Raw genomic sequence first — 10,775 nt, 5'->3', positions numbered from 1 at the left:
TTAACAAGTTCAAATGTTAGTTTCTCTGTCTCAACTTATTTGATTGACTCTATAAATTCTATTTGTGTTACATGGGATCCCCTAGTAAGGCACTAGGCCAGAGATGTCCAAGAGTCATAGGTGAGAAAATAAAAAGAATGTCTTATTTTTTAGGGTATGTTCAAATTAAAAACGTTCGTAAATATACTCCATAAGAATTTTGGTCATCTAATTTTTTTTTTAGAAATGTGCACTTTTGATTTCTATCAATATATATTAACTAATTCTATTTTATTAGATTTAAAAGGAATTGTGATTAAAAAAAATCAACGAAAAACATGAGAAAATTCAACCAAATGTTAGAAAAAGTAACACACAAAAAAACACAAAAACAATACAAAAGAATAGCAAAGTTAGACCTAAAAATAGAGGCAAAATAAAAAATTTGTGTTCATGAATTTTGAACTTGTCATCAAACTCATATTTGTATAATTACTTGATTCACAATTAAATATTTATACATATTTGATAAAAATTTAAACAAATACAAGATCTTAATAAAAATTACTCATAACTAATACTCTCCCTACTTCCGTCCTTGCTCAAAAAGATATATTAAACTTTATAAATAGACAAAAATTAGCAAAAACAACAAAATTGCACTTTCCAATATGACTTCCGACTTAATCTTTTTCTTTTCATAGTTCTGTTGAATTTAACAAATATCACTTTCTTCGCTTCAATTTGTTTGTCTTATTTTTTTTTTAGTTTGTTTAAAAAAATATTTTTATTTTTTACAGCTCTTTAATTTCAAATTTTTACATAACATGTTTAATATTACAAAAATAAAAAATATTTTAATACATTTTATATTTTAATTTAAGACTATATAAATATATGGGTGTCAGTTTTGATGAAATTTTCAATAATACACTTAAATTATGCAAGGGTTTTAGTATTTCCCTGAACTTAATTTTTTTTATATTATTTAAATCCCTAAACTATATGGGTCTTACTATCCAAATTATTAAGATTACTTTGATTCTTGTGTTTAACCTGTTATATCTATTATGATGGTATTATAATTAATGCACTTTTAAACTATTTTTTGTATCCATGATATTATATTATTTGTTTTAGTATGTATAAAATTATTCTCGATATTTTTTACAGATTTTATTCATTTATAAAATTGTCATACTTATAAAATTGCTATATTGCACATATTTTTTCATTTATTTGGTGTATAAAATTTGCAAATTATTTTCATGCCATTAAATAAAAATTTGATCAAAATTGTAGAAAAAACTATACCAGAACAACAATCAAAACTATACCAAAAATTCATCAAAAACTAGATTAAAATAACAATTAAAACTAGCAAAGCTGTATTTGGACAACAATAAAAATTGAACTAAAACAATTTAAAAGTTTAAATAATAAAAAAAACTAAATTCATGAAAAAAAACAACTCTTCAATAATTTAAGGATGCGAGTAATATGAAGAAAAAAAATTATGGAGATTCTTAGGACCCGTTTGGCTATAGACATATTAAAAAATATTTGGGAAAAAAATTGACAAATTTGTTTGGTCATATAATTTGCCAAATAATTTAAATTTTACTAGAAAAAATTAGTATTTGAGTCAAATTCTATTATTTGAGAACTTTTAAAAATTTGAAGACTAAACCCAAATTTTTATGCTTTGTAATAAAACACATCATTTACAGTTTTGAACTAAATTTCAGTCTTAGTTCGTTGTACAATATTTATACAGTTATATACATATTTTATATCGTTTTTACCGTAGCTTGCTCCAAAGTCACTTCCAATTACAATAGTAATAATAGTTTTTCGTATACAAATCAATATTATTTTCTTTTTGCGTTCTTCCTCTTTTTTTTTCTTTCAGATTCACATTAATTGTGTTCATTGTCATTACTTTTCAAGGAATATATTCATTATAATTATAATACAAACTTATAAGTATTTTAAATAATTTTTAGAACTAATGGTATAAATTATATTTTATATTTTTTTAAAAAAAATTACATTCAAACAACCAAATATTATTTGTAAAAATTATAATCAAACACAATCTCATCTTTAATTCCAACTTCAAAAATTCCAAATAAAGTGAATACATGTTTGTAATAGTATTTAGTAGCTTTGAAATAATAATTTATAACATTATATAACTATCTACTTTAAAATAATATTCTGACTAATTTCAAAAAAAAATATAAATCATATTTAAAAAAAGTAGTTTAAATTCTAATTTATTTATTATTTTTTAAAAAATATAATCAAATACAAGTTCGAAAATTTCAAATAAAGTACTAATTTTTGCCCACTGTGAAACGCGTCATTCTTTCGTTTTTCAAACTTCAATTTCCTTTTCATTTCTTGGTTGACTGATGAAACCCACCAACTCCACCACCTCGTTCCGCCGTGCTCAGCTCTCTTACTAGGGTTTAGTCTACGTCTTCTTAACTCGTATAAGACGTAAGTTTTCGTACCTATAAGTGAAGAACAAGTTTGCACTTCACGTGTTCGACGCTTTGCCCCAATTAATCACAACGTTAATTTCTCTTCTATATGTCTTTCAATTTTCGGTGAATTATCTCTCTCTCTGCAAACTACATATAGTATAGGTAGAAAATTGGAAGTCGGGAAACCGAAAAAAAAAGTTGGAATTTTTAAGGTTGTTTTGTTCTCTGTTTGCTCGTTTGAACTCAAGTACTTGTAAAGAAAAATTGGAATATTGTTTCTTTTTGGAAGAGTTTGGTGATGTATGATATCTGGGAATTGAATATTATTGGGGGATTTTTTTAACTGAAGCAGAAGTTTGTCTGGAGTTGAAGCCGGTTGATCTATGGGTATCACTGTTTGTGGTGATAGTTCTTCAATTTCAAGTGTAGTGTTTGTTGTTTTCATACTGCTGCTTCAGACCCTTTTCAGATTTGTTTAGTTTTGGAGAGTTTGCGGTGCTATATCTTAACTTCAAAGTGTATATCTGCATAGGCAGTGGTGCAAACTTGCACAAGTTCTATTGCAGTGATATAAGATTTGAGTTGTAGTGTTGAAAAGGGTATTAAAGATAATACCTTTTGGAGTTTAGTGATTGTATTGAAGTTATTGAGATGGATAATTCAGATCGGTCGTTCAATAGGAATCCTGATCATTTGGGTGTGAATAAATTTGGGAAGAATATCAAGAAGAGTCCTATACACCAACCCAATTTCAACAATGCAAATAGTGCTAGGCAACAACCTCAACCTCAGGTTTACAATATTAACAAGAATGATTTTCGGAGCGTTGTTCAGCAACTGACAGGTTCACCATCTCAAGAGCCTCCACCTAGACCTCCTCAGAATCCTTCTAAGCCTCCGAGTATGAGATTACAAAAGATTCGGCCACCACCTTTGACTCCTATAAATCGCCCCCAAATTCCAATCCACCATCCAGCACAGATCCCTGCCCCAGCTCGACCTGCAGGAGGCTTTCCTTACCATAACAATATTGTAAGACCGCCTACTCACTATGGTCAGCCCTCACCACCTATGTTACCACCAACTCCTGGAGACGTTTGGACAAATACAGCTGAGTCTCCAATTTCAGTTTATATGCGTTATCTTCAAAATTCAATTATAGATTCAGGGCCTAAACAAACACAATATCAAGGCCCTGGTCATTTTCAAGCATCATCTGGTTTACTTCCTAATCCTTCAATGCCACCTCTTCCATCTCCTAGAATGAATGGCCCGCCTCCTCTCCCATTTGCGCGGATGAATGGTCCTCCTCCACCTCTTCCATCTCCTAGAATGAATGGCCCGCCTCCTCTCCCATTTGCGCGGATGAATGGTCCTCCTCCACCTCTTCCATCCCCTAGAATGAATGGGCCACCTCCTCTCCCATCTCCTAGGATGAATGGTCCTCCTCCGCCTCTTCCTTCCCCGGGAATAAATGGGCCTCCTCCTTTGCCTTCACCTAGTTCTCAGTATCTTTTGCCATCACCCACTGGCTTCTTGAACTTGTTATCTCCTCGATCCCCTTATCCATTGCTTTCTCCAGGTATGCAGTATCCTCCACCACTGACTCCAAATTTCTTCTTCTCTCCTATGGCTCAGCCTGGGGGTTTTGGCACGGGACCACAATTTCCTCCTTCTCCTGGTTATGGATTTCCGTTGTCACCTTCTGGGTTCTTCCCCATTTCAAGTCCAAGATGGAGGGATCAATAGTACCACCACGAAGAGAGCTTCTGACCTTGGATGGCTCCTTTTATCTGATTCTTTGCTTCGAGTTTTGTCAAGGTGGTAGATCTCCTCCAAATTAAAGCTTTTTCCATGTGGATATGCAGTTGTATACAATGTAAGAGATCCTTTCTGAACATGTTTATACTTTTTTCTTTGTCGTTCTTAACATACATTTCAAATCTTTGACTCTTTGAATGTAGAGTTTGTAGTAGATGTATCGCTTTATTTGTGTAGCCCTTCTTTAGTACATTTAGCAACTCTCAACTGGACAGTTGAAAAGGTCAGGCTTGTTAGATGATGGTTAATTGAATTTTATATGTAGCTGGAAAGGTTCTTGTATTCTTTGTAATGTCAACTTTGGGATCGAATATTTTGGTTCTTTTTCCTATCATGTAGATCAATTTTCGGCTTGTTACCTTTGGTATCAATTTGTTTTATTAAAAAAAAATATCTGCTTATTGCTTCATTTGTGCATGATATCATTATCCTTTCTGCCCTACAGAATTATGTCTATATCCCTCTTCCTGATTTTTTCTATTCACATGCTCTTCTCCAAAAAAAGTCCCCGGGGTTCGACTGGTTGGCTGTTTTAGTTGAAACAATATCTATGCTGAACTGCATGTGAAAAATACATTATTTGGTTACTATTTTATAGTCTCTATCCCTGCATTAAGTATGTTTCTAATTTATTCCCAGTGTAATATGGAGTAACAACACACTTGTTAGTTGTTACTTATTAGCAATACATGTAAAAGAGCACGCAAATGACAAAAGTGTCGTTTATAATTAATTAATTATAGTTAACCATCTCTTACTCATTATCTATCATTTGTTTCCAATAGTGTTTGTAGCATTATGAAGTTGTAAAAAAAAGGTGATTTAAATAGATTTTTATATTTAGAAGATGAATGCAGTATTTATTTTATCAAACTTATCAAGATACAAGTACAATTTTCATTTATACCTTAGTCTCATATTTTAATGTAAAAAAAGTACGTAATTTAACATGTCAAGAATGTTAATTCTTGATTTTCTGATTGGTTGAGTTGCACAGTTTCTGTAGGAATGCTCTCTCATTTGGTTGATTGACAGGTGAAACAGGTAGAACTATTAGGTTAATAATATATTAATATTACGGGAAAAGGGAGGTGGAAAGGGTCAACAGATCTGAGTTATTGTTAGTGCAGTTCCTAATTCCATTGAGTATACAATAATCTATCTATTCAATCAAATTAAATGAATCTATTTGGTTATAGCAGAACACTGGATATTCTCGTCCAGAGTCACTCTGGGATGATGCTTTTACATGTGTCCACCTTTTAGAACGGAACGATATCCCCTTGTACACTGTGTCTGTTAATCGAATGAAGGTGCTACATGTATATGTTGCTGCGGCATTCTATTACCATTTTAGACCAGCTGAAGAAAAATTAGGAAGCTCATTTTTAATTCTGAAAACAATTGGACAATGGTGTATGATGTTTGAGGCAGATAGACGTTAGGAACAATGTTAAGACCTAAAACATTCCACAATTGCGTAAGTTGGTGAAGTACGGCCCATGACAGTTATGCAAAGTGATCTCTCATATGCAGATTATTGAAGTTTATACTCACCATTTTTTTGGAAAAGTGAAAGCATATGAATGGTTAACATTCCAAAGCTGTGGATCTGTTTACATCTGCGGAAACCTATTCAGAGTCCTATAAATTTATTCCTTAAGGGTGTGATATTTTCCATTATGTAAGTCTGCATCTGCTCATTGTTGGGATCTTTTGGAGGTTATCTTTATCACTGCAACAGACTCTTACTACCTTCTATCTAATACATTTTGTTTTCATATGCACTGCACAAACACATGTATTATCCGTATAAGTGTTTTTCTTTCATCTCTTTAGCGTAGTTGGGATACTAATGGCTGTAATTTGCTCTTACGATTTGATACTTTACGAGCTTGTTGCTGTTAACGGTGCTACCCTTATCTAGCCACTTGAACTTTTCCACATTGTTCTGGGTCTTGGTCTGCGGCTATCGTTTGTTGCCTCGTATCTGTGGATGATTATCTTGTCTATGGATGTTCCATTATCCTATAGCCTTCTGGAGGAAAAATCCCACTTTGATAGTATTGAATGAGCTTTTGGCTGTCTGTTGCGGAATTTATTGTACCATCTAGCCAATAGAATGTGTTCCCATTACATATAAAGTCAGGAGACTGATTTGTTTACTCCAACTTGCCTTAAAATAAATTGTTTTTAAGTCTATTACTTTGTTCTGTGATTCATCCGCCAAAAGTTAGAAGGCTAATGCAGTGTGATGACTTTTATTCGCCAACTTGTTGCTAGTAGCCAAACTTGTTTGCCGTGTGCTATCTTCATTGCAAATATATCTGAGTGTCTGCGTATGGAAAAGTAAGCTTAATATTTTTATTTGTCTGCTGGAAGTTGACGGGGTGGTATGTTGCAAAATTGGTCAATGAACAAAAAACAAATTAAGAATTTAAGATTTGCAAGATCAGTCTGATATCACGGTTCCAAATTCTGAAATCCCTTCAATATGTTGTAGAAAATTAAAAAAAGTTAGTACTACTTAATTATGGTTGGAATCGAGTAAGTAATCTTCCATTGAGATTACATTATACAATGCCAATATATCCACGGTAATCTCACAGGTGGATCTAGAGAAAGTAGAGCGATATAAACTTTTACTAGTAATTTGCATTGGTTTGGACCAATTTGAAAGTAAAAATATGAGTTGGTGAAATGTTTCAACAAGTTACAGGGTCTCGTCGTTGTTTTGCGTCTAATTCTACTGATTTGTGATTAAAATTCTGACGATTTGGTTTTTTTGATTTTATGACAACATCAATGTAAAATCCTGATTATTTATCAGGGTTATACTATGTAATGGTTGCTGCGAATTTATTTTTGTAATTTTTTTCTCAACTTGAAAGGGTGGCAAGTGAAGTGCCTGTTTGCATAAAATTCCGCACATACAGTACTGCTCTACCCAAAGCCCAAAACCCCTTTGCTATATATTGTAACGAGTTGACCCCGTCGTTAGGAATAGGCAAATGAGGAAGGATTTCGAGCCAGAAAACTTTGATTAATAACTTCGAAAAGATTTAGCATAGGCCAGACTTGTACGAATTCTAAGTCAGGTGAAGTCTAGGGTGACAATGTGAATGGTGGAGAGCAAATCTCTAATTTAATTGGATAGGTTGATATCCAGGACGATACGGAGCATTACGGCTTCGCGGAATCGCATTCGGGTGAGTAAAACTTTCGGAATTGAATTTGGCGTGAAGGGTATATTTTAAAACGACTTGGGAAGGGGGGTTGTTGTGAAATGAGGGGTTGGGAGCTCAAGCTTCGGGCTTTCTATTTTCGTGTAACCCGCCAGAGCGGGATGGATCCCACTAGAGCGGGGTAGACGTGACTTAAGTTGGGAAAAAATGCCCAGAACGGTTTTTTTCTGCAAAAATTGTTCCTAAAGCTTCAGGAGGCGACCTAAGGCAAATTTTATCAATTTCCCATGGATTTCTACGCTTAAGGTAATGATTTTACTCCCTAAACTCATCTTTTAATTCCTAGAACTTAGAAATTATGGTTGGTAATTATTGGGAAAAAGGTTTGAACTTAAAAATAATAATGGGGAAACAGCCCTAGGGTGGGGTTAGGATCATGGGTTTGACCTAGGGTGTAAATTGTGTTATATTTCATGATAGTTAGGCTATTGTGTTGATCCTTTATATGTATTTACTGTTTTCTATACCAAGAACGAGAAGAAGGAACCTAGAAAGGGAATGCTCTTGCATTGTAAAGTTGTTGAAACTTGAATTTGAGGTAGGTGATGGTCTAGTTCTCTGTATGTGTTTCATATACTTGCTAAATTGCTTCACGATATGCATGTGTGTATATGAATAGGGAAACATACTAGATTATGTGTGAAATGATCATTTGTTGGCCTATATTTGTGATGAACCTGTTCTTGGTGATATAAATATTATAAATACTGAATGTAATTGTGATTGTGGTATGTTTGGATCGGGTGTCACGTTCTGATACATAATTGGATCGGGTGTCACATTCCGACACAAAGTTGATTGTTTGTAGGTCACCTGAGAGAACCTTTGTGTAAAGTTATAGCATGTGGAAGGTATTGAGTTGTGATGTTGCTGAATATGGTTGAACTTGAGATTAGTTGACTTATTCTATATATGTATATGCCTATTGTGTTGAATTTACTTATCTATGATCTGCTTACTGGCTAACCGCGTGATCCTATCAGTACACCGTTATTTTTTTTTGTCTTGATACTACTCTTGCTCTGCCATTTTATTGAGTACAGAGAATATTCAGTCGGATGTGGAGAGACCTCGGTCAGAAGAGTAAAAGCTTGTTCGAAGTCCAAGGGTGAGCTATTATGTCATCTTGGACTTCCTCATTAGTCTCAGTCCTTTTTTCGAGACTCCGATGTTCAGACTTTGTTTAGTATTTTGACTTCTTTTGAAAGTGTTCCCCATTTTCTTACATTGACATTTGTTAGAGCTTTGGTACAGACGACGTTTAGTTCCTAGGATGTATTTACTTTCGCATATTTTGGGTTGATAACTAGGCATTTTTTGAGTTTATGGGAACTCAACATTTATTCTTGATTTAAACATGCTTTCGTATCTTTAAGATTGTGTATACTTTGCCATTATTATTGTTGGGCTGTTTAGGATGGTTCTCCCACAAGAGAGTTATAGTAGGTGCCAGTCACGGCGGGTTGGGATCGTGACAAAGTTGGTTTCAGAGCTTAGATTCGTTGATCTCATTGTACCAAAATGAGTCTAGTAGAGTCTTGCGGAACGGTACAGACATATCTGTACTTTTCTTCGAGAGGCTATAGAATTTTAGGAAAAGTTTCATTGTCTTCTTTCCTTCGTGCTATCTGGCGATCCAAATTGATATCTAACCTCTTTCACTTGCTTATCCGCAGATGGTCAACACTCGCTATAACGTTGTCAGCCTTGTAGCTCTAGTGGATCTAGAAGAAGAGCCAGTCGTTCGAGGGCGTGGTAGAGAAAGAGGCAGGAGAGGGAGGCGAGGCAGGGGCAGAGGAAGAGAAACACCTGCCAGAGTAGAGATCCCCATTGAGGAGGTGTTGGAAGATGATACCCCTCCTGCTCCCCAGAATGAGTTCGAGGGAGAGGTGGAAGTTGGAGAAGAGCAAGAGTAGGCCAAACAAGAAGAGGACACCCAAACTGGGCTTCTGGTATCCCCCCTTTGGATCCAATATTAGCTCAGCAGATCTTGGCCTTTTTGAGTGGGCTGGCTAGCACTGGCGCCATCCCCACCATGCCTGCAGCACCTGCTCCTGTTGCTCATTCATTTGCTGTTACAGCTCAGCCAGCAGATGAGATGGTAGGCATAGATGCATTTTTCAGGCCACTAATGGGTCTTGTGATGACTGGTACTGAGCATGACATGCTCATCATGTTTCTCAAACTCAAACCCCAGTCTTCTGAGGTACAGAAAATGAAGATGCCTATAAATTTATTCTTGATTGCTATGAGAGGTTGCACAAATTGGGTATAGTGCATCAACATGAAATGGAGTTTGTGACTTTTTAGCTGCAGGGTGAGGCCAAGCAGTGGTGGAGGGCTTATGTGGAGTGTCGTTCGCTTATGTTGCCCCCACTCAATTAGGTTCAATTTCAGGCTCTGTTCCTAGAAAAGTTTGTGCTTTGTACTTTGAGCAACAAAAAGAATGATGAGTTTATGGCCCTTAAGTAAGGAGGGTTATCAGTGGTTGTTTATGAAGCCAAGTTACATGCATTGTCCAGCTACGCTACCTAGCTAGTCACTGCAGAGGAGGAGAGGATCAGGTTACTCATGAAGGGGTTGAACCCCGAGTTGTAGATACTTTCTATCTATATGAATTCGTCTGGCAGAAGTTTCAATGAAGTCACAGACTTTGTTAAGAAGATTGAAGGTGTAAGGAAAGATGGGCAAGCCAAAGCTTTGGCGAAGAATCCCAAGAGTGAAGGTAGGCCGGTGATTGCTGTCCGGCCAATTCAGTCAACACTGCATATTTCTACTGACAGTTTTTCATGTACTCCACAGCAGCATCAGGCCCATGAGGGTCAGGGAACATCATTCTCAGGTAGCTGCCCATCCTTTGATCGCGACTATTTTAATTGTGGAGAGCCGAGCCATATACGAAGGGAGTGCCTTCACCCCTGCGAGACAGTTTCAGCACCCGAGCAGGCCAGAGCAATGGTCCCAATAATTGGAGGGAATAATAGCAGAGGATGTCCACAGGGTGGACAAGGAGAAAATCCGAGAGGCCGTGGGAGGCGAGGTAATGATAGTGCAAGTAGAGAGACAGCCCAGTCGAGTAGGGAGGTAGCCCGTCAAGATGACCGAGCCTAATTTTATGCATTTTCAAGCAAGACCAAGGCAGAGGCGTTTGACACAGTTATCATATGTACTATTCTTATCTATGACCGAATGGCTACTGTTTTGTTTGATCCGGGTTCCACTTATTCCTATGTGTTTA

General features: G+C 35.7%; 1 protein-coding gene across 1 annotated transcript; it reads left to right on the top strand.

Moving 5' to 3' along the window:
- The first annotated feature begins 2,340 nt into the window (after nucleotides 1–2,340).
- LOC129900649 (protein HAIKU1-like) lies at nucleotides 2,341–4,712 on the top strand. The gene has a single exon (XM_055975663.1). The coding sequence runs from the start codon at nucleotides 3,123–3,125 to the stop codon at nucleotides 4,218–4,220; it is 1,098 nt and encodes a 365-aa protein (XP_055831638.1). The 5' UTR covers nucleotides 2,341–3,122; the 3' UTR covers nucleotides 4,221–4,712.
- Nucleotides 4,713–10,775: the final 6,063 nt, after the last annotated feature.

This window comes from Solanum dulcamara, chromosome 8 (assembly GCF_947179165.1).
Source record: "Solanum dulcamara chromosome 8, daSolDulc1.2, whole genome shotgun sequence".
Lineage (NCBI taxonomy): Eukaryota > Viridiplantae > Streptophyta > Magnoliopsida > Solanales > Solanaceae > Solanum > Solanum dulcamara.
The sequence above is the reverse complement of the archived record's forward strand: the minus strand, read 5'-3'. Positions and strand labels throughout refer to the sequence as shown.